The sequence below is a fragment of the Apteryx rowi genome, unplaced genomic scaffold, assembly GCF_003343035.1.
Source record: "Apteryx rowi isolate R43461 unplaced genomic scaffold, aptRow1 scaffold_323, whole genome shotgun sequence".
NCBI lineage: Eukaryota > Metazoa > Chordata > Aves > Apterygiformes > Apterygidae > Apteryx > Apteryx rowi.
In genome coordinates, this window is record NW_020449675.1 from 392340 (window position 1) to 414798 (window position 22459).

The 22459-nt window shown below is 58.8% G+C and overlaps 4 protein-coding genes across 4 annotated transcripts in view; 2 read left to right on the forward strand and 2 right to left on the reverse strand.

Annotated features, from left to right (window-relative positions):
- BECN1 (beclin 1) overlaps positions 1-6506 on the forward strand; it is an 8559-nt gene extending 2053 nt beyond the window's left edge. The window contains exons 2-12 of the mRNA XM_026071187.1: positions 4-94; positions 189-256; positions 338-399; positions 948-1038; positions 1336-1472; positions 1997-2191; positions 2400-2546; positions 3053-3202; positions 3290-3350; positions 3836-3978; positions 4313-6506. Coding sequence (XP_025926972.1) covers positions 4-94; positions 189-256; positions 338-399; positions 948-1038; positions 1336-1472; positions 1997-2191; positions 2400-2546; positions 3053-3202; positions 3290-3350; positions 3836-3978; positions 4313-4481 — 1314 coding nt within the window. The 3' untranslated portion in view covers positions 4482-6506. The remainder of the gene's footprint in view (positions 1-3; positions 95-188; positions 257-337; positions 400-947; positions 1039-1335; positions 1473-1996; positions 2192-2399; positions 2547-3052; positions 3203-3289; positions 3351-3835; positions 3979-4312) is intronic.
- On the reverse strand, positions 5773-9363 carry CNTD1 (cyclin N-terminal domain containing 1). The gene is made up of 7 exons (XM_026071171.1): positions 8969-9363; positions 8803-8878; positions 8415-8583; positions 7704-7866; positions 6953-7097; positions 6551-6647; positions 5773-5945 (listed from the first exon to the last, which is right to left on the reverse strand). Exons 1-7 carry the CDS (start codon positions 9138-9140, stop codon positions 5784-5786), a joined length of 984 nt encoding a protein of 327 aa, XP_025926956.1. The 5' UTR covers positions 9141-9363; the 3' UTR covers positions 5773-5783.
- An 85-nt stretch (positions 9364-9448) lies between these two features.
- Positions 9449-10346, forward strand: LOC112968685 (cytochrome c oxidase assembly factor 3 homolog, mitochondrial). Its single transcript, XM_026071170.1, has 2 exons — positions 9449-9675; positions 9892-10346. Exons 1-2 carry the CDS (start codon positions 9483-9485, stop codon positions 9996-9998), a joined length of 300 nt encoding a protein of 99 aa, XP_025926955.1. The 5' UTR covers positions 9449-9482; the 3' UTR covers positions 9999-10346.
- A 209-nt stretch (positions 10347-10555) lies between these two features.
- On the reverse strand, positions 10556-22453 carry WNK4 (WNK lysine deficient protein kinase 4; the record flags this gene model as incomplete). The annotated part of the gene is made up of 20 exons (XM_026071188.1): positions 10556-11448; positions 11526-11623; positions 11760-11962; positions 12183-12612; positions 12690-12786; positions 13137-13666; positions 13765-13893; positions 14003-14057; positions 14163-14306; positions 14394-14510; positions 14594-14735; positions 14821-14888; positions 14957-15087; positions 15178-15526; positions 15611-15830; positions 16001-16089; positions 16304-16461; positions 16537-16757; positions 17058-17230; positions 22220-22453. Coding segments are annotated over 20 exons (3591 nt in total), but the record flags the coding sequence as incomplete, so codon positions are not given.
- Between the last annotated feature and the right edge of the window lie 6 nt (positions 22454-22459).

A 22459-nucleotide genomic window follows, 5' to 3' on the forward strand; every position in this document is an offset into this window, starting at 1 on the left:
CAGGTCAGCTTCGTGTGCCAGCGCTGCAGCCAGCCGCTCAAGCTCGACACCTCCTTCAAGATCCTCGACCGCGTCACCATCCAGGAGCTCACGGGTAACGGGCCGGCGGCGCGGGGCGGCGCGGGGGGCAGTCCGGGCCGGGGGGAGCCGGGCTGCCCCGCGCCGCGGTAACGCTCGTGTTCCCGCAGCGCCGCTGCTGACCGCGGCTCCTGCCAGGCCCGGGGAGGCGCACGAGGAGGAGAGCGCCCTGACGGAGGTATCGCGGGGGGCGGCCGGCGGGAAGCCCGCCGCGGGGGGCGGGAGGCCAGTCGCTGACGGTGCTGTGTTCCTCACCTAGCAGGAGGCCTTCACCGAACACCGGCAGGATGGGGTCTCCAGGCGGTTCATCCCTCCCGCCAGGTACGGCTGCGGGCTTCTCCGCCGTCCCCATGCACTTGCGGTCAGCTTAAAAACTGATGCAGTTCCCTTGTGCCAGTAGAGTCTTGATGGAGCAAAGTACCTGGTGGCTTCCTTGAGACACCTCCTGAGCTTGCTCTGCCGGCACAGCTGTGCTTTGGTGTACAGTACTTCAGGAACTGCCCAATGAAAAGATCCTCCCATAAAGGTTGTACGTTGTAGGAAAATGGCACTGATAACTGTCACATTTAACATGTTAGCTTTATGTGGGCCTGTTGGAACTTTTGTTAAGGTATCCCTGGTTTTTTTAGGCCCTTGAATGTACAGTGGAGCAAGGAAGTGTTTGAATGCATATAAATCCATAGTATTTAGGACACTGTTTATTAGCTGTCACAGCTCTTTTTTGAAACAGTCTCCCCTTTACCTTTCTGCAAGTACCTTTGGTGCATTCTCCTTTTCTGATTCTTGAACCAGTCTCAGATTTAAGTCTAGCAGTACAGCTGGCTCTCTTAAACCCTTGGCACTCAATTGTTCTCAATATCCTTTTGAAGAATGATGTCAACAGAAAGCGCCAACAGTTTCACACTGATTGGAGAGGCATCTGATGGAGGCACAATGGAAAACCTCAGCAGGAGACTGAAGGCAAGTTTTACATGAACTGGTAAATAAAGATACGTCTTACTATAGAAAAACTGACGCTATGTGCTCTGCAAGATGAAACTGCAAAAAGCTTCTCATACCATTAGCCTTCAAATATTTGTGTTTAGTTCAAATTCAAGCATTTGTGAATAGTTAAGTAAGCACAGGCTGGCTTATTTTAATCACGCTTTGGCCTGCAAACAATACTTTGTCACTTAAAGAGGTACAAGCCCATCTGTTGAAAAACAACCCACAGCTGCCTCTAGATTCACTTGAACTAACAGTGAACTCTTTCTCTAGGTTACCGGTGACCTCTTTGACATTATGTCTGGGCAGACAGATGTGGATCACCCTCTGTGTGAGGAATGCACAGATACTCTGCTAGACCAATTAGACACACAGCTTAATATCACAGAGAATGAATGCCAAAACTACAAGTGAGTGATCTAGAATTGATCTGAGACTGAGTTGCTTTAGTTTGAAAGCCAGGGAAAGAACACTGATTTGATGATGGATTTTATCATTAATAACTTTAGCACTTGATTTTATTTTTGTCTGAATGAGATGGAAAACTTATTTTTGGAGTATCCTGTGATAAACAGCTTCTCAAACTGAAGTCTGTGACCCCATCAGAGTGGTTGATGCCACCTGCCCAAGGTGCCTGTGTGGCAGCACTTACTGTGTGATTTAAGTGCTTCATAGATACAGTTATTCACAGGCAGTAACAGATCCTGAATCACCATTTTGCTCCACTGTTCTCCCGTGTCTGCATTCCTGACTCAGGATGCAAGATTAAAGTAGAGAGCTCGGGATTAATGAGGTACACCTTAGGTACGCATAAGCTCAGGTTTCTCATTTATACTTCTGCTTGTGTGCACAGCCTGCCACAGAACTGGGGACCGTTGGCAGAGGGGGTTTTCCAGGACTCCTGTTCTGGTAATCATGTAACTGTCTCCTTTAGGAGATGTCTGGAGATACTGGAACAAATGAACGAGGATGATAAGGAGAAACTGCAAACAGAACTGAAAGAACTTGCACTGGAGGAAGAACAACTGATTCAGGAGCTAGAGGATGTTGAGAAGAACCGCAAGATAGTGGCTGAAGACTTTGAGAGAGTCAGGGCAGAGGCAGAGAGACTGGAGCAGGAAGAAGCTCAGTGAGTCTGAACTACAAGTGCAGTTTATGGCAGTGATTATAGGTAACACACAGATGAATGAGATTATAATACGGAGAAACCTGTAAAGTGTCCTTTTCTTTGCAAAACTGAAGTTGGCCAGACCAGAAAACCTAATATTCTATATGAGTAGTCACTTCTCTTCCTAAGAAAAGAGCCTTCATCAGGCATTTCTTGTTTTTATTTGAAGGTATCAGAAAGAATACTGTGAATTCAAGAGGCAACAACTGGAGCTAGATGATGAACTGAAAAGTGTGGACAACCAAATGCGCTATGCCCAGATGCAACTGGACAAACTAAAGAAAACCAATGTGTTCAATGCAACCTTCCACATATGGTAATGTAGACACTCTAATACTATCTTGGCTTGCTAAGAATCTGCGATATAGGACTGTTTAAATAACTGTGTGTTTGACAGGAAAGGTGCTAATCGAGTCTTAGTTAGCCCACAATGAAGCACTGATCACGTCTCCCTATGGTTCCAGCTGAGACAGGTTTTCTGCACTGTGCTCTGCATTGCATGCGAAGAACAGCAGATATGCCCAAGTAGCCTGTTAAATGGCTCTTGCGCTAACCATGTTAACTAAGATCTAGTGTGCTAGCCAACTAACGTCAAGCTTTATGGAGCGTGACAGCTCAGCTGTTGTTTTTATGAACTCCTGCACAAAAAACAGAACAATTGGTTTGTAGTTATATACACTTTTTAACCAGGGGCCCCAAATCATCATTTTGTTTGGTTATGAAACGCACACTAATAACTGTTATTATGTGGCCCCTGTTTGGTTAGCATGCTAAAAGCTGTTCCTGCTCCAAAGAGCTTATTTATAATTCCTCTTATCACAGGCACAGTGGTCAGTTTGGCACAATAAATAACTTCAGACTTGGCCGGCTCCCCAGCGTTCCTGTAGAATGGAATGAGATCAATGCAGCCTGGGGGCAGACTGTGCTGCTGCTACATGCCCTTGCTAACAAAATGGGCCTGAAGTTTCAAAGGTATATGCAGTACAATATACATTTCACTTATGAACCGGATAAAAAACTATTTAGACTCATCTGCCTCTAAATCATGTCTCCTTTCAGATACCGTCTTGTACCCTATGGTAACCATTCATATTTAGAGTCCCTAACAGACAAGTCAAAGGTAAGAAATCCTGCAGTTCAAAAGCCAAAGGAAATCTACCTTGAATGCCACAGATCCCTGGTTATGCTAAATGAGGCAGAAAACCAGAACTCTGCTCCTGAGAGTACATCTTTATGAGTCTATGGCAGGGAAGAACTACCTGCCTTGATTTCTCTGACATTGATTGTATCTCATTCTATCTTCCTCTGGTGTGTAGTTCAAAAGCCTTGGCCTTTTTAATACTACAGGTTGGCAGAATGAGTAGCTTGATGTGGGATATAATGTGATTTGGTAAGATTCTCCTCATTAGGAACCCAAGTCTTATCCTGCATCATCACCACCAATCATGGCCCTTACCACAGAAGAAACTACACTTATTACAAGCCACAAACCATTTCTAAGCATCCTATGACAAATTGAAGCCTTACATGAAAAAAATAAAGATCTGCCATGATATTATCTAAAATGGGGTGTTTGGGGTATTTGAAACAAATCTCTTTTTCCAGGAGCTCCCCTTGTACTGCTCTGGAGGCTTAAGGTTTTTCTGGGACAACAAATTTGATCATGCAATGGTGGCTTTCCTGGACTGTGTGCAGCAATTTAAAGAGGAAGTAGAAAAAGGTGAAACTCGATTTTGTTTGCCTTACAGGTGAGTGTTGCTATGTAACACGTCAAATGTCGTCTCATGCAACACTGCTAGCTGATCTCTGGACCAATCTACAGCATTGCTTGCTGTTTCAGTCCTGGTGGTATGGTGCGCAGGATGAAGTTACATTTGGTCAGAATTTAATTGAGATTTAAAGTTAGTTCCTCAAATGAAAGTCTGAGTCTTGCTAGTTTTACTAGTCTGAGTCTATTATTACAAACAAAGTATTCTTACGCAGGATAGTACAAATGTCAGATTTAAAAGTATAGTATTTAACATCATTTTAAGATGACTGCTTGCAATAGCAATGTGCTAATAAACTTTGTGTTTGACACAGGATGGACGTGGAGAAAGGAAAAATTGAAGATACAGGTGGCAGTGGTGGCTCTTACTCTATTAAAACACAATTTAACTCTGAGGAGCAATGGACAAAAGCACTAAAATTCATGTTAACTAACCTGAAGTGGGGTCTTGCCTGGGTCTCATCCCAATTCTATAACAAGTAACTGTAAAGAACTTGTCCAGATGGCTGTAGAGTGTCTGCGCTTTGTTGGAGAAAGTCAAATTAAGTTGTCTCTTAATATTAACCAGTACAATATGTTTACAATACCAAAAATCCACAAGACACTTTATTTAAAATACCATTATTGCAAGTAGTATATAGAAAAGCAATATGTAAAGTTATATCATTGAGCTGAACAGAATAAAAATTTCAGCTATTAAATAGATGAAACTGGTATTTTGGGGGTTTATATATATATATATAGTATTTGTATATAGATTATTGTCATACTCTTAAAACACCAGTGAGTTTGATATTACTGTGTTACAACTTAGCAGAACATGCAAGTTAGAGAAGTGAAATGCTACCAACACAGGGAATAATGTGGAAAAATTCATGGAAGCTCTGCTTGGTCACTAAAGGCTAACTACAATTCAAAATAAAATATTTTCTAAAGTCTTATCTGAGCACTTAACATTGTGCCACTGAACTTTACCAAGGTTTGATACTGTACACTATTAGCTGTGATGATATTAACTATTTGTAATACTTTCTGCAGTCTGTTCTTGCAAGGAGGTGCACTGAGTAACACCATAATAAAACACTATTCTTTACAAAGGGTGCTTTCATCTAGCATATGCGAGTCACAGCATAAACATCCTTTGGAACTTCAGCGGACATGCTGAATAGGCACCTGCCGCCATGACAATTACATCAGACTTTACAAGATATAGCTGGCTTTCTTAGGGTAAGAACAAACAAGCTTTTGAGCACTGAGGAAGAGAGAGCACAGTAACAAGTAACCTGGCTGCAGCAAGCTGCCTGAGGCAATAACTAGTTTTTAAAACAGCAGCAAATGCAGAAAGAAAGCATGGCCTTGTTTGTAATGATTGGGCTTGTGAGTTTCTTCTAGCAATACTAATTACCAAGCAAATTACCATTCACATCAATGCCTTTTCAAAACAAGACTCTTCTTACAGTTTTCTGTTTCTTCAAAGGAAACTTATATTCATAACTTAGAAGATGTAGCTCTTACAATAAAGCTTCTGGTGCTGAAAGAGGTATTTCTAAGTACTACTTTGTTTCTGTGTCCCTCCATTCAAAGTATTAGTGCATAGCCTGCAAGGATGAGCTTTTCTAATTAAAATACAGCATTTGCAGTGTTACAAAACACCTGGTGTTCAAAAACAGAAGTAAAAACAAATTTCTTTGGGTTTCATGTGCAGTATCACAAAAGATGGACTATTACCAGTAATACAGAAGTCTGTTACTGATATGCTAGAGAATGGCTACAGAAGATATAGTTCTACTTAAGAAGTATAATTCTGTTCTCTGGAGCTCTTGTTCCACTGTTCCTGTAGTGCTGCTTTGGAGTGGTACTGCCAATGATATGTTTCAATATTGCATAAGAAAATTCTAAGATACTTTGTGAAGTAATGCCGGTGATACAGTTTAAATGCTCCACAACCTTAAAAAAAATGAAGATACTTATTTGCAGTGCCTAAGTGACATTAATTTACAGAACTACTTGTTAATCCCCCCAAAATCTAACTATAATAATAGTGCTGCATGGGCATATACTAGTGGATCTTCGCTAGAAGTTAAAACCTCTCTGTATGTTGGAGGAAGAGTAGTAATAGTTTTTTTGTTTTTTTGGGTTTTTTTTTTTAAACACATTAATTGCTTCCACCAAAGTAGTAAAGTGAAAGAGCCACTGTATGTAATAGCTGCTTATCATAGTATTCAGTAGCAGTTTGGGCAGAAAGTTGTGATTGCTTCTCCAATTGTCAGTGAAACTCTCTGTGCGAGTTTGTTCTAGCTGTAAAGGAGCTGAACTGTGAGGATAATCTGACATTATAGTGCAAGCATGTGCCTTCCTGCTGAATTGCCTGTATGCCCTAATAACCCTCTTACAAAAGTACACACACTTCTTACTAATAAACTGAAAGATGTCACCTCCTTCATGTTACTCCTAGTACAGTCTGTCTCCTTGCTGTGCTTAAACAATAAAATATTAACAATCTTCACATTTTTTTTCGCATGTAGAGCTAATTTGTTTAGAAGTGACTGTACCTGATTCCAGTGCTTGGGGTTTAATATGAAAGCACTTGTGCTGATGATTCCAACTGCCAAAAGCATGAAATCTTCCTTGACTGTCAAAAACTTTGCTCTGCACATGTAAAAGTGTTTTCTGGTGTAAAATGATGCTATAGTTCAAGAAGTGCTACTTCTGTAATCTCTATACAGCCTGTATTTTTAAAATGAAGTTAAAAAACTTCCCTAGCTTGCCTCTAAAGCAAAAGTGGTGAAGTGCTTTCATTTGAACTGGTTAAAAACAGTAAACAATGCTGAAATCCCCAAAAGTTAAAAAAAGAAAAAAGCCAAAAACGGCATTAGAATTATGCTATTTCTTAATTTTTTTATGGTTTTAATTTCAAATACTTATTTTAATCAGTAGTCATGTAAGCTACTTACATCTGCAGTTTGCTTGGTGTTGAATTTTCAATAGCAATCTTCAACAAAGTATCATAGATGGCATCTCTTGTAAGATAGGAGAAGTCTAATAGGTGCATACACATCTCATGCAGTGGTTTTGCAGGAAGTAAGCAGCCATTATGTCCTAGTGTAAAGATCATATATAGTCAGCCATATATTTGGAGTCATAAAACTGAATTAGAAAGAAGTGTTACTCATTGTAAGAAAGGCATGAAGACCTTTGGTGACAACTGTGCTTTGTTTCTGAATGTCATAGGCCCTCTCATTTCACAGGCCCTCTCAGTCTCAGTTTAATTTCACTCAGTTGTTCTGAAATTCATGTTGTCAGAGCTGGGCAAGAAAACTCTAAAGTCAGTTTGAAAAAAAATTAACTTTGTATTAGGTTTTGGGTTTTTTAAACTCTAGCATTTTACTGAATGGGTCAAAACTAGCTGCCCAACAATATCCTGCAGATTCTAATTGCTGAACTCTGAGATTATGTAAATTTTCCCCACTTGACCATCAGCGACATTAGGTCTAAGGACAAAGTTCTCATCTGAAAAATAAGTACTCAGACATAAACTTAAAGCCCTAATTGTGAAGACTATAATGAAGCCCTGGACTATCTGAGAAGTTTTACTGTGCCTTCACAGTGTGCAAAAATACGTAATATAAGGCATTTGTTTCAGATTAGTAATAGCTCTATTGCTCTTTTAAAACTTTCTCTACCATTCTCTATTAATACGCTTACCTAAAACCTCTAGAAGCAATTCAACATAAGCCAAAGGAGTTGACACATTGATCTGGAAGTGCAGAGCTTTTAAAATGGCAAGTTCTGACTCAAGCAATTCCTGCTTAGTGTATGAGTATTTTAAGGACTGTAGAAATTTTAAAGCTGTGTCACTGTTAACTATCTGGAAAGGAAAAAGCCAAGTTATTTTCTATACCAGGATATACAATAAGTCAATTGTTAAGAACAAGATACTTTCTTACCTTCTTCATGCTAAATTAAAGCATGAACCATTGCAATGGTAATACTTCCTGTTTTATATGCAGATTAACTCAGCTGAGTAACTTGTCTTTTAAGCTGCCATGAGAAGTCCAGCTTGGAAATCTGTTCCTGTATAGGCTTCCTATATTCCAGAAACTTCCCCCAGACAGGTCTAAACCCTTTGTAGCTATACTATTCTCCACAACCACCAACAGAGATTTTTAGCTGTCTTAATTTTCCCCCTCCTCCGCCCAATGACTGGGAATATTTTCTGACAGATGTTTACTCGATGAGTGACAATGAATCTGCCCTAAACAGAAGGGATTTAGATTCCCATTCCAATATCCTTTGAATTTCAATATTACTACTGTCTTTCAGAGAGGAAATCTATAGAGAGATCACAAAAGCTATACATGAATAACATATACACTGCTAAAATAATTTCTATAGTTAAATGTTTAGATGACTTACATTATAGTGTAAGGAAAGTTTGCTTGCAAGTTGAATGCACGACACAAGTCGCAAAACAAATGTGTTGTATATCTCATCTTTCAGAGAGCTCCAGCCTTTCCCTTGTGCACTACTTTTTCTGCCCTCTCTGGAGGGCTTACAAATTTGTTCTACTTGCTTAATCATAAACCTGCAAAGATCACAATCACTTAGAAAACAGTCCTGTTCTACTAGGAAAAAGAAACACCAATTCTACATGTTCTCAGGATATACATAAATCTATTAATTGAGTAAAACACAAATCTTCAGATAGAAAAAAAACCTACATCATTTGAATAAGTGGTACAGAGCAAGCACAGTGTAAGCATACTAGAGAGATGAGAAGCATGCTTCATCTTCAGGATGTTACCTTTCAAGTATTTCTACTGCTTGATACCTTGCCGATTGGTCCAAGTGCCATTTTTCAGACAAAAGAAATATAAATTCTGCAAAAAGTGCAAGGAACAGTCATAACTGAAGCTAATCAATACAGCAGAATTGATCGTTTCAAGAGTCACCAAGCAAAAGAGTCTCACCCACTATCTGCGCCTCTTTGAAGCGGCCCGCCTGACCTGAAAGCTCACTCAGGTACTGCTCGTTCTCTGTAGCTAAACGGATCAACATCTCCTCGATGACCTCGGGGGCAACCTCGCCAAAGACAGGCTCCGAGACTCGGAACCTGGACGCTGCTTGCGCCGGCGACCCCATCTGCGCACCTCAGCCCTGACACCTCACAGGCCACGGTTATTCCCGGGGCGTCGCGGCCGCAGCAACCACCGAGGCCAGAGCGGGCCGGGACCGGTCCAAACCGGTTGAGGGCGGCCTGCCCCGCCTCAGCGCCCTCCGGGTCACGGGGCCCCTGCCCGCCAATCGGAACGCGCCTCTCCTCGCGGCCGGCCACGCGCTCGCCTTCGCCGGCCCGTACGCGCCCTGCGTCACGTGCGCCCTCCGGATTGGCCAGCCGCGCCCCTCCCTCCGCCCCTCCCTCTCCGGCCCGGAGGCGCCGGATGTGACGTAAATCTGCCCTGCGGAAGCGGCGGTGGGGGTGAGATGGCGGAGCCGCGCGGGGAGGCGGCGGTGGCGCGGCGCATCGACCCGGCGCGGGAGCCGGGGCTCAGCCCCGAGCAGCGCCGCCTCATGGCGGAGGTGGAGCGCGCCCAGCGCCAGCGCGCCCTGCGGCGGCGGTTCCGCGGCCGCAACGCGCTCCTGGGCATCGGCATCGGCGCCGTGGTGCTGGGCATCTGTATCCTCCCGGGGCCGCGGGGGCCGGGGCCGGGGGGGTGGTCCCGGGCCGAGGGGGGTGGTCCCGGGCCGAGGGGGGTGGTCCCGGGCCGAGGGGGGTGGTCCCGGGCCGAGGGGGGTGGTCCCGGGCCGGGGGGTGGTCCCGGGCCGGGGGGGGTGGTCCCGGGCCGGGGGGCGGCGGGCCGGCCGTCCCTGCTGTTTTCCTCAGCGCCCGCAGACGGCTACACCTTCTACTCGGTGTCGCAGGAGCGGTTCCTGGACGAGCTGGAGCAGGAGGTGGAGACGGCACGGGCCTTGGCCCAGGACAAGAGCCCGGCGAGCTGAGCAGAGCGGGCCCGATCCAGCCCCCAGGGCCCCAGCATACACCCCGAGCGGCCTCTGGGCCTCGAGCATTGGTGGCTGCGCAGGGGGATCCGCCTGGCCCTGAGCGCGGGTCCAGCCCCCTCAGGGCCCCCCAAGGCAGGGGCCCTGCACCGCACACATCCAAGGCCAGTGAACCCCCTCGGAGGGGGCACCCCTGCAGGCAGGGTTTCCTCCCCTGCTGGCAGCCACCTTTTCTCCTGAAGGGTGTGCAGGATCCTGGCTCAGCTTGCCAAGGACATGCTCCTGGGAAGGGCAGGGGTGCCCCAGGTGCCTGTCACTTTCCACAATAAATAACTTGTTTGGAGGCTGCTTCAGCATGGGTTATTAAAGCACCAGTGGCAGGAGTCCAGCTCAGGATGGGTAGGGATGGTGCTGTACCACTCCCTCAGATGGCTGCTGAGATTAGGGGAGTTTTCCCATTTTGTGCTTTATTTTATCATCCTGTCTGCACTCTTACCAGGAGCCGGTGGCAGAGACTGCATCCACGACTCCCCCTCACAGAACACACACAGCCCCCCTTTGTTTTTAATTTGTCTTTATGAAAACATTTTCCAGACATCAGTTCATAACAAAATGCACCAGCTGCCGCTCCTGGTACACCGGGCTCTATCATGTTACGTGGGCGAGGGAGGCGTCTTCCCACTCTTCATCCAGCTTCTTTTAGAGCTACTCAAAGCGTCTGAAAAGGGGGGGGGCTGCAGCCAGGACGGGGGCAGCCTGGCAGGTGGCAGCGTGGAGGCCAGCAGGCAGCAAGCTGCAGGGTGAGCTGTGCCTGGCGCAGGATGGGCACACATCGTCTAACGCAGCGCGGGGCCGGAGCAGCGCTGAGGGCAGAGTGGGGCAGATGGCTGGGGACGCGATGTGACTGGGGCGTGAGGGGTGCGTGGTTCTGCCCCAAAGGGACGGCGGCGGCTGGGTGGGCGTGCTGTGTGCCGTGGGCACGCCCTGGGCTCGCTGCGTGCCGCAGTCTCAGCTCAGGGACAGCACAGCCGGAGAACAGCATAAAGTGAGCGAGGCTGTAATGGCCGGAGCCAGCCCGCGCCCTTCCTGCAGCCAGGGCTGGGCCTGAGCAAACACGCCCAGGGCTGGGCAGGCCTGGCGGAGCCGGGCTGAGCGGGAGGAAGTGGTGAGGCAATGGGGCCGGGCAGCGGGATGGGGCTGCGGCTCACCCCACAGCAGGTCCCACAGGCATGTGCAGGGTGAGGGCAGCCCCTCTCGCCCCCGCGAGGGGCACAGCGATGCCCTAGCCACGCAGGGGAGAAGGGGCAGCCCGGAATGCTGCAGGGGAGGCGGCTGCTTCCCCAGGACCGGCRCATTTGTCCCAGGAGATGCCGAGGGCTCTTGCCGGCCCTCTGGGGCAGTAGGCACTTGGTTGAGGTAGTTCGCGAAATCACTCCCGGCCAGCCGGCTACTGTGGGGAGACAAGGACGGGTGAGCGGGGGCAGACAGAAGCGCTGCCGGGGGCAGGAGCAAGCGCCTGTCCCTTACCATCCGGCCGAAGTCTTCAGCAAAGGTCACCCCCTTGCTGAGCCGCTGCTCCTGGGAGCCGGTGCTGCTGCCGCTCAGTGAGTTTCGGCGCATGATTCCTGCAGGGACAGATGGCACTGAGCAGGGCGGTGTGGGAGCGAGCCGTGCCTGGCACAGGCCCAGCCCTTCCGCAGCCCGGCGGGTCCCCGCTGCTGCCCTCGCAGGGCGCCGTGGGTGTGGGGGGCCCAGCGGTACCTGTGGGCTGCGCTAGCTCCAGGCGCTGCAGGCTGTTGCGGCGCGACGGGTTGAAGCTGCCCTTGGAGAGGCGTCGCTGGCGGCTGGAGAGCATGGCCGCGGGGGAGACGATGCCCAGCGGTGGCTGCTTTCCCATGCGCAGGTACAGCTCCTCGATCTCCTTCTTCTGGGCACTCTGCAGCAGCTGCACTTCGGCAAGGTGCCTGCGGACAAGACCGGGCTGGGAGCAGAGCCGCCTCCGTGCCGGGGCTCAGCTAAACCTCCCCTCTGGGACAGGAGCGCCCGCACGGCGGGCAGGGAGGTGCCCCCGCTCCTACAGCCCCCCAGGTCAGCAGCCCCCCACGCCCCTCCGGCACGGCATGCACTCTCCGGCTCCCTCCCCTCCGACCCCGGCCGCCCTGGGCTCGCCGCGGGGCCGCTCACTTCTGCCGCAGGTTCTGCAGCTCCTCCCAGATCTCCTCGTCCTCGCTCTCGGTGTCATCGCTGCTCAGGTAGGACATGCTGCGGGAGTAGCTCAGCCACACCTGGCTCAGCACCGCCTGTGGTGTACTCTCTGCGCCCTCCTCCCCGGGGACCTCCCGGTCGCTCTCCGGCGGTGCCACCGGTGTGCCCTCCTCAGCCAGCGCTTCATCRGCCTCGGGCTCCTGCACCGCCGTCTCCAGCACCGAGTCCGAGTCGCTGCTCGTGCTGCCCTCGGCGTCGGGGGCCGCGGGTGGCGGGGAGTCACTAGCCGCTGGCTCCCAGGGCTCCTGGCCAGCCGGCTCTCCGCCGTCACGGCCCAGCAGTGGGGAGCTCTCAGCTGGGTCCCTGGACGGCGTCACCTGGAACCGGCCCAGGATCTGGGGCCTGGCTTCTGGCGGGGATGGGAGGGCGAGTGAGCGGCTACCGCGGCTGGGACGCGCAGCGCATGCTGGCCCTTCCCTGCCTCACCTTCGTTGATGGGCGAGAGCCGGGCCTTGGGCGCGCTGGCGGCTGGCGACTCTGAGACGATGAGCTGGTGGCCGGGCTTGGGGGAGCAAAGCGGCACCTGGCAGACACCCCGCGGCCGTCAGCCAGAGCCGCCCACCCCAGCGCCTGTGTCCAGGGGGCTCCCAGGGGCCAGACCTCCCCCCCCTCCCCGGGGGGCTCCTGCATCCTGAGGGCTCCCGGGTCCCAGACCCTCCCTGCGTCCTGAGGGCTCCTGCATCCCAGACCCTCCCTGTGTCCCAGGGGGGCTCCTGGATCCCAGACCCTCCTGCATCCCGGGGGCTCCCCATATCCACAGGGCTCCGAGCCGTCCATCCCGCAGGGCAGCGGTGCCCTGTCTCAGGGCAGGACCAGGTGGGGAGACCCCGCCCCCCCCAGCTGCCGGGGCCACCCGGGGGTCCCCGCACTCACCGCGTCGCCCTCCAGCCCGCCCGGTGCCCAGGGGCTCAGTGGCGGCAGGGGACTTGCCGGGGACTCACTGCACGGGGGGGCTGGGGCCGGTGCGGGGCCCCCCCTGGCAGGGCCGCTGTCGGCTGCTGGCCCTGGGGCGGCCCTGGCCAGGCCGRCAGGGTCGGGGAAGGCGAAGCGTGGTGGCCCCAGGACCAGGCTCTGGGGCCGAGGCAGCAGCGGCGGGTAGAGGCGGGCGCCGGAGCCGGCGATGGAGAAGACGGCGGGCAGCAGTGTGTGGGCCACGCTCATCACCGCCAGCGAGAAGACATTGGCCAGGGACAGCAGTGGGGCGGTGGGGGCCCAGGGTGGCGTGGGGGGGCTGCCGGGCGCCCCCGGCGCGGGGGAGACAGGCAGCGGGGACGGGAGGGTCGGGGGCAGCGCCGGCGCAACCGACCCCCCCGGACTGCCGGGGGCGGGTGGTGGGAATGCTGGAGCTGCCGGCGGCCACGCTGGAGCCGGGGGCCAGGTCTGCGCTGCCGTGCTGGGGACGCCTGCGGGAGAGAGGGGCATCAGCAGGGCTGGGGCCACCCAGGACAGACAGATGGACGGATGGACAGAGGGAGGTGGCCAGCCCTGCCGGGGCCATTACCTGCGGGGGAGCCCGGCAGTGTCRCCAGCGGCTCAGCGGGGCTGGCGAGGTCGTTCTCTGATGGGGAGCTGCTCAGCGAGGGCAGCGCCGGCGACAGCAGCGAGAGGCTGGGGCTGGCGCAGCCCAGGTCTGCGGGGACGGCTGTGAGCGCCAGAGCCACCGCCACGGCGTGGACGGGCCGCAAGCGGGGCGGGGGTGCGGGGGGCACCGCGGCGTGGCGAGACGGGACGGGACGTACCGCTGAGCGAGGACGAGGAGACGGAGCGCGAGAGATCCTGCAGCTGCAGGTCCACCTGCCGGGGAGGGAGAGCCTGAGCTGGTGGCCGCCACCGTCCCCATCGTCCCCATCCCCGTCCCCGCAGAGGGCAGCGGTGCTGCCCGCGGCACGTGGGACTCACGGGGCTGGCGGCGGCGGGGCTGGCGGGGAGCTCGGCGGCGCCGCGCCCCTCCTTGCGCAGCAGGGTCTCCACGCGGTGGATGATGTCCCGCATGCGGTGGATGAAGCCGTCCTGCTCCGACTCCAGGATGAACTCGCTGCGGACCTGCCCGGGGGGCGAGGGGGGGGCACGAGGGGCTGCTCAGCGCCCAGCAGGGCCGCGGCTCCCCGCGGCCCCCTGCCCCGCGCTCACCATGACGGCCGCGATCTCCTCGGGGCTGTCCCCGTCCAGGTCGAACTTGAAGGTCACCATCTTGTTGTTGTAGGTCTGCAGCTGGCACTCCACCACGCGGTCGCTCTGGTCCGAGATCTGGGGGCAGCAGCGGCGGTGAGGCCGGGGCAGCGGCGGCGGCAGCGGGGGGGGTCCCGGGGCGCCTGCCCCGCGGCACTCACGTTGGTGATGCGCAGCCTGGACCTTGCGCGTCGCCGCAGCAGCTTCCCCGCCGGCCGCCTGCCCGGCAGCTTGGCGCCCCGCTCGCCGGCCGAGAGCCCCTCGCAGCCGTCGCTGAGCCCYGAGGCCACGTCCGAGGTGTAGCTGCGGGGGGGGGGGACGACAACATCAGTGAGGCCCCTGCCGGCCGGCCCAACCCGGCCCCCCCCCCCCCGGCACGGGGCCTCACCTGTCCACGGGCGAGGAGACGTCGCTGGCGGAGAGGCCGGGCTCGGCGGGCAGCCGCACGGCGATGCTCTGCGGGGAGAGGTGGTGAGCGGCGCCCCGGCAGCCCCCGGCCCCAGCCCCCCCTGGGCCCCGCTCACCGTGGGGAAGCGGCACACGGGTCGGGCGGCCGGCGGGCTGGCCGGGTCCCCCGCCGAGCCACCCCGTGGCGGCAGCTCCGGCGACTCCAGGAAGCCCGAGGAGCTCAGGTAGCCGTCGGTCTCACAGTCGGCTGCAGAGGAGCGCGGGCGTCAGCGCGGCCCACGGACCCCTGCCCGCTGTGGCGGCGTCGCCCCGCGCTCCCGCCCCGGCACCCACGTACAGGTGGCCGAGGAGTAGCTGGCGTGCCGGTACACGAAGTGCTGGTGCTGGTCGGCCTCTGGCTCCTCGGGCTCCGGGGGGAAGGCGCTGCCGAAGACGGAGTCGCCGGAGCCGGGGGTGGCGGGGGAGGTGGCGGCAGTGCCCGGCGGCCCCGGGGACTTCAGCTCCTCCAGCAGCTGCAGCACGCCTGGCCCCTGCTCCGGCCCCAGCCCCGGCCCTGGCTCGGCGCGCGGCGCTGCCTCCTGCGCCCGCTTCAGCTTCTCCCGCTTGCGCTTGATGGCCACCACGCGGTCCCGCACCGCCTTGGCCACCAGCTTGTAGTCGGCCTCGCACACGAAGCCCAGGATCACCTGCGCCGCGGCAGGGTCAGGCCGGGAGCCCGGCCCGGCGTCCGGCCACCCCCCGGCATCCCGCCTCGGCRCCCCGGCACCTACCATCTCCTGGGCCACCTCCTCGGCCACGTCCTTGTACAGCTCGAAGAGGAACTCGATGGCGTTGTTGTCCTTGTACTTGCCGTGCAGCTTCTTCGTGTCGTCCATGCGCAGCCAGAGCTTGAGCCCTGACTTGACGCCGTCGTCCTCCTCGGCCAGCTCCACGTGCACCCCGGTGTCCTCCTGGAAGAAGGAGTGCTCCAGCAGGTCCTGGATGGTGTACCTGCGGGAGGAGCTGTGCTCAGCRCCCCGGCTCCCGCTCCGCACCAGCCCCGCCGGGCAGCCAGGTCCACCTGCGCAGCCGCCGTACCCCGGCAGAGGCGAGCGCACGGCCTGGCTGCGGCTAACAGGGAGCTGGCGCCGCACTGGCACCTTGTCCGGCCCCCGTCCCACCTCTCGTCCTTGTCCATGCGGATGCAGCCCTCGATGATCTCCTTCAGCTCTGGCACCTTCACCTTGTAGAAGCTGCTGGGCTTCAGTCCCTGTGGAGCAGGACGCAGCTGTCCGGCCTGCTCGGCACTGGCTCTGCCGCCGCCCGGCACCCCGAGACGCTGCAACCGGCTCCACCAAGTGCCCGGCGGAGCGTTGTCCCCTGCCCGGCTGCGCATCATCCCCTGCCCGGCCGTGGGGCACCCGGGTCCCTCCGCCGCCTGCTCCCCCTCCCGGGCGGCGCTCCCGGGCGGCCGGCYGGCTCACCGAGGTGACCTTGCGGTAGATCTGGGCGGCGTTCTGGCACTCCGAGTAGGGGTACTCCGAGGTGGCCATCTCCAGCATGCACATGCCGAAGGCGTAGACATCCACGGCCTCGTCGTACTTCTCCTCGTACATCTCCGGCGCCATGAACTCGGGGGTGCCTGGGGGCGCGGGGGGCTCAGCGCCCCGGGCCCCGCCGCCAGCGCCCCGCGCCCGGCCTGGCCCCGCCGCCCTACCTATGACGCTCTTGGCGAAGGAGGCGCGCTTGAGTGTGGCCAGGCCCAGGTCGCCGATCTTGACGGAGCCGGTGGGGCCGGTGATGAAGATGTTGTCRCACTTGAGGTCGCGGTGGATGATGGGGGGCGAGCGGGTGTGCAGGAAGTGCAGCCCCTTGAGGATCTGCCGGCTCCAGCGCTGCAGCACCTTCAGCTTCATCTCCTTGAACCGCTTCAGGTAGCTGCGGGGGGGGGGACGGAGGTGGCACCGGGGCCGCCGGCACCTGCCGCRGCACCAACCCGGCCCAGACCCTGCCGCGGCGCTGAGCCCGGCGCCACCGGGATGGGGCAGAGCCGCCGGGGCCAGGAGCCGGCTGAGGCGCTCGGGGGCGGCCGGGGCCYGAGTGGGACGGCCCCGGCCGCGGGGGAGAAGCGAGGCCCTGGGGTCCCGGTGCCCAGCAGCGACCCCGGCGCGTCGGCCCTGGATGCCCCCGGATCCCCCCGGCTCCCCAGGCTCGGTGCAGCCCCTCGTCCCCGCTCACGTTTTCAGGGTGCCGGAGGTCATGAGCTCGGTGACCAGCACGATGTAGATCTGGCCTTTGACGGATGACTTCCAGGAGTCGTAGAAGCGGACGATGTTGGGGTGCTGCAGCCCCTTGAGCATCTCCACCTCCTCGCTGAAGCGCTGCCGCTCCGTCTTGGACAGCTTCCGCGTCTGCGGGGCCGGTGGGGAGGTGAGCGGCAGGGACGGACGGACAGAGGTCCCCGCTGCGGGCACCAGGGCACGGAGGCGCTTTGCGGCCCCGCTGCCCTCGGCGGTGCCGGGGCGGGTGGCCGCCTCTCCCCACCACGGGCGCCGGGCCGCACGGGCGCCGTCGTGGCAGGCTGCCGGGCCGGCCTCAAAGGCGCCTTTGTCGGGGCGGCAGGCGTGGGAGGCTCCTGCCCCGTTTTTTCCACGTTCCTCCCGCTCGAGGTAATTAAAGCGGAAGAGGGAGCGGAGCCCCGGCACGGGCGCGGCGGGGAAGACGCAGCCCTGCCGCAGCGGGACRGGGGCGGTGGGCTGACGAGGCGATGCCGGAAACGGCAGGGTCCAGTGCCAAGCCACGAGCGGCATCCCATGGGACCGGCCGCTGTGCCGGGGGCAGCGGATGCGGCGCCCCGGTGCTGCCGGGGGCTCCGAGAGCCTGCGCTGGCTCTTCGGCTCGCAGCTGCCATCCATCAGCCCACAGAGCTCTCGTAAAGTTCCCGTTGCATCATACCTGGCCCCGCAGCCGGGCCGGAGCCGCTCCATAATCCCCTTCTCTTTTTAACACGCGTTCGGGGACCCGGCTTAGCCCAGAGGGGAACCTGAGCCCTGCCGACGCGGGATGAATGGGACCTTTCATGCTGCGGCAGGAAAACAGCAGCGACGCCGCGGCGCTGCCCCCGGCATGCGGCGCTGCCCCCAGCACGGCCCCGTCGCGCCTCGCCGCGCCACCTCTTCCCGTGGTGCCGGGGGCCGGCGCGGAGCAGCCGGCTCTTCCCGCACCGTGCTCGGAGATGGCGCGGAGCAGCCGGGGCTCCGGCTGCTGCTGCAGCAGGGCTGCCGCCTGCGGCACCCGCCGCCAGCCGGGGCTGGGGAGGCCGATCCAGCCGCGGGAGGGGACGGAGCACGGGGCAGGGCAGGGCATGCGGCCAGGGCGGGCGGCAGCCCGGCGCGGCGAGCGGGGATGCGGCGTCCTCGCGCCGAGGCCGGGGAGGGCAGCCGGGATCATGGGCGCAGAGCTGGGCGGCGCGCTGGCGGAAGCGGTCCGGCCGCTGGCTCCGGGAGAGCCTGGCAGGGCCAAGCCCGGGACGCGCTGGCCAGGCGCTGCGGGGAGCGGGAGGCGGTGAGCGGGGCCAGCAGCTGCCCGGCTGCAGCAGGGTCTCCGCGCGCAGGCAAATGCCGGCCTCAGGGCAGCGGAGCGCTTCGCGAGCCGGGAGCTGCTCCGGGACGCTGCGGACACCCCGCACGCACCCGTGAAAGCCCCTTTGTGCCCGGCCGAGCTTCGCGCCCGGAAAGGGGGGGTGGTGCACACGCGAAGGTACATTTATAACGATGCCTCGGCCGGTGTGGGAGCCGGCGCCAGGGGCCGCCCAGCACCCCCCCGCCGGACGCAGCCCTGAAATAGAAGCAGCCCCGACACCTCCGGCCGCGGCGCGGGCCCCGCCGACCTGGGGGAGGGCGAACCCGGGGGCCTGCGCAGCACAGGGCATGGCCACGGCTCCGGCTGCCGCCGGCCATTTGGGCAGCGGCGGCTCTGCGCGTGCTCACACGTGCACGAGCACACACCTGCTCCCAAGCCCCTGGAGCCCCTCCGAGCAAATCCCGCCTGGCTCCTCGGTCTGCTCCCCAGGCTGCGCCACACGCGAGCCGACACCATGTCCGATTCCAAACTGCAGCAGGACGGTCTGGACACGGGGGCCCCCCCAAGCACCAGGACTTCGGGAAGAGCGAGCCGCGCGGAGCCCGGCGCGGCTGAGCGCCCTGTGCTGCGGCGGGTGCCCAGGGAGCGGGGAGCCGCTTCGGGGCATCGCGCGCCAAGGCAGAGGAGCTCTCGCCCCGGCTCCGCTGCCGGGCCGGCGGGGCGCTGAGGGGTCCCCACCGGAAAGCCACTGGTGGCCAGCGTATTTACAGCTTGACTCCACTCTGGGCCTCCGGCTTCCTCCCTGCTGCCTCCTCCCCACCACCCTCGGCACCTATCGACAGAAATAGCCTCGAGTCTAAAGCTGGAAAGCGTAAACAGGTGGCGGCAGGTCTGCGGGCAGGCGGCAGAGGCGGCCGCTGCCACCGCCGAGGCCGGGGCGTCCCGGGGGCCGTCCCGCGGGAGCGGGCGCAGCTCCGGCCTCGGCACCGGGGAGCGGCGGGCAGGGCGGGCAAGCGGGACAGCTGTGATTGGGGATCGAGGGACCCAGCGACAGTGGGACGAGGCGCTCGGCACCGGAACTGCAGGTCAGGGCTGAGGTTAGGTACTCATTTATATTTTAAGGGCAATAAAAGGAGAACTGTGAAAGATATAGGACAAAGTTATTTTTAAAAGGGCAAAACCACAACCATTTTTATTTGTGGTTACAAATCCCGTATTTGTGTCACAGTGTCTGATTCTTTGCATGATTACTGCAGGAAAACAGACTTCTAAAAGCCTGCCTGTACGCTTTCAGGCCCTGAAGGACGCGGGCTCTGGGAGAAGGCACCGGACAGAGAGCAGTTAGCGGGACGGGCCGAGCAGCAGGGGCTGGCGAGGGGGGAGCAGGGAGCGCCGCGGGGACGGGCGGCCGGTGCTGTGGCAGCCCCAGGCCCTCGCGGTGGCGGCCAGCCCAGGCTCTCCGGGCGGCCGAGAGTGCCGGGCCCCAGCACTGCCGGTCCTCACCCAACGTTCCCTGGCAGTTGCCAGCAGGAACGCGGCCTCTCCGCACACATCTCCAGGAGCTCCGCAGGCGGCTGCGCAGCTCCCACAGCCCCGCGTTTGGAGGCCTGGCGGTGACTCCCGTTGGACGCCCCTGCAGCGGGGGGATGCAGCCCCCTCCCGAGGACGCCGTGGCACGTGGCGGCGGGCACACCGTGCCAGCACGGCACCAAACGGCGCTCCTGCTGCGAGAGCCGGCGCCCCCCCTCCTTGGTGGCAGACGCGCGCCGGGGCTGGCCGGGCCCGACGGAGCCACGGGAGCTGCCTGGTGTGGCGGCCGGCCCGGGGCTCGCGATCGGCAAGGCGATGCAGCCCAGCAGCAGGGCCGAGCGGGAGCACAGGGTCTGGGTAGCGCGGTCACAGGTCTGCCGTGCACGCTAGCTGAGAACCCGGGAGAGCAGGGACACACTCGCGTGGAGACGGGCACGGACCCACGAGGAGGAACGTGCAGGCGGCCGGGCAGGAAGAGCCAGGCACGGCTGACTCACCCAGAGAAAGTCACTGGGTTTACCAAGAAACCTCCGTCCTTGCTAGTGCCAGGCTGTTTTTTCACCAGAATGCAAAGGGATATGAGACACAAGTGGAAGCGCGGGAGCACTGGAACGGGGACGAGGGGCAAGGCGAGGGTGGGACTGCCGAGCGTGCGCTCAGCAGGCAGCCAAAGCCGTTGTGCAATCACACGAAGCCAAGCTGAGGCCCAAGGCCTCACCTTCCTCCCCAGCAGGGAGCAGCGAGCCCTTCCCCAAATCGCTCGCCATTACCTAAGGATCTCTTCTTGCAGCGCCAGGCTGCAGCCGTCCCCAGGGACGCAGCCCATGCAGCAGCATGCAGCTGCACCAAGGTTTTAGGAGCAAAACTTGCAAGACACGTTTTTCTGTGCAAACAAGGACTTGGACCTTCCAGCTATGACAGCCACCAGGGTCAGGGAGCCCGCCTGAGACTTTGGACTTAGCAGAAGCCTCCCCAGGGGCTCTGCGGAGCCGAAGGGAGCCCCGCAGCAAGGCTGTCCATACRCAGCCTCGCCTCTGTGGCCAGATCAGGCCCGCCGAGAGCCCTGAGCAGGGGAAGGAGTTAGGGAGCGACCCCTTGGCTGCTCCCCTCGGCACCCCAGCATCAGCATCCCGCTGTCAGGCTGTGGGACAGCGACAGGCACGGCAGGATGTGGGGGAGAGGGGATGGGGAAGCTGCTCCCAGACCTGGAAAACCGCAGGTCCGGACACAGTTAGCGAAGAGCCCCGGCAAGGTGGCAGAAACCACGGGCAGCCGCAGGTGCCTCCGGACACCGCTGCAGCCAAGGACGAGCGGCCAGCATGCACCAAGGACGCGCTGTACCCTGCGAGCAGGCTCACCACCCGGCCTCAAGCACACTGCCGCCACGTGCCCACAAGTGCACCGGGACTATCAGAGCAGCCCTGCAGCTCTGGCGCAGGGCCGTGTGCTGCGGACAGAGCACTGCTGTCCCAGACTGCCCTTCCCGGGGGCGAGCGCAGGGCTCAGCCCCCCCAGCCTGGCCCTGGATCCACCTGCACACTCCCTGGATTGGGACCGGCACAGGGAGCGTGGATGCACCAAGAGCACTGCCATTGCACAGGCAGCGACACAGCAAACGGAAAACAGCACGTGACAGGCAGGAGGGCTGGGAAGCGCCGTGTTAAACACGGAGCCTGGGCCCAGGCCAACAGCCCCCGCGCGGCTCCGAGGCGCCGGCCAGCGCGCAGGCACCTATGGAGAGCGAGGGGAACCCGAGCCTGGCTGCAAGGAGCGTGTCCGGCTCTGCTGCTGCAGCCCCACTGCAGAACCAGCGCTGACACGATTAACAACAAACTGGGGTGATTCAACAGCCTGTGCACTGCTCCTGGCATGTGCTCCAGCCCAGGCGGAGATGCCTTGCCTTTCCCCAGTGCAGCACGCCAGCCCTGGGAGGCACCGGCAGGCGGGGAGAGGGATTCACGGTTGGAGAGGGGCTACGAACGCCAAGGGGGCCGGAAGGAGAAGAGCTGCCAGCTGCCCCTGCCTAAGCCCCTTCTCCCCGGGGCAGCAGCCTGCGGGAGCCGGGGGGAGCGAGGAGGGCAGGAGGCCGGCCTGGAGCACCAGCCGACGGGGGCCGGCGGCCGAGTCCCTGAGCGCGGACGGGGCTTCGGCCCGGGGTCGCGGTGCCGCCCGCAGAGCCCCGGCCCGCCGGTGCCCCCGAGGGGCGGCGGGTCCCGGTCCCTGCACCCTGCTCCCCGCATCCCGCACCCCGCTCCCTGCATCCCGCGCCCCGCCGCGGCGGCGCTCACCTGCAGCTCGCACCAGGCCACCTCCACGGTGGTCTCCGTGTCCAGCCCCTTGTACACGGTCTTGAAGGAGCCGCGGCCGATCTCGATGTCGAACTTGAGGAAGCGGCCGTCGGGGGAGGTGGCCACGGCGCGCGTCTCCACCTCCTCGCTCTCCGTCTCCTCGGGCTCCCGGCGGCGGGCGGCGGGCGGCGGCGACCCCGACCCCGACCCAGACCCGGACCCGGACCCCGACCCCGACCC

Excerpts from the sequence above, each read along its gene's own strand:
- LOC112968685 (XM_026071170.1), top strand. The coding sequence starts at position 9,483 with ATGGCGGAGCCGCGCGGGGAGGCGGCGGTGGCGCGGCGCATCGACCCG. Across the intron at positions 9,676-9,891 it reads CGCCGTGGTGCTGGGCATCT|ACGGCTACACCTTCTACTCG; the intron begins GTATCCTCCCGG and ends CAGCGCCCGCAG.
- CNTD1 (XM_026071171.1), bottom strand. The coding sequence starts at position 9,140 with ATGGGGTCGCCGGCGCAAGCAGCGTCCAGGTTCCGAGTCTCGGAGCCT. Across the intron at positions 6,648-6,952 it reads ACACCAAGCAAACTGCAGAT|AGCAAAGTTTTTGACAGTCA; the intron begins GTAAGTAGCTTA and ends TTACATGTGCAG. Across the intron at positions 5,946-6,550 it reads ACCCCAAGCACTGGAATCAG|GTTGTGGAGCATTTAAACTG; the intron begins GTACAGTCACTT and ends ATTTTTTTTAAG.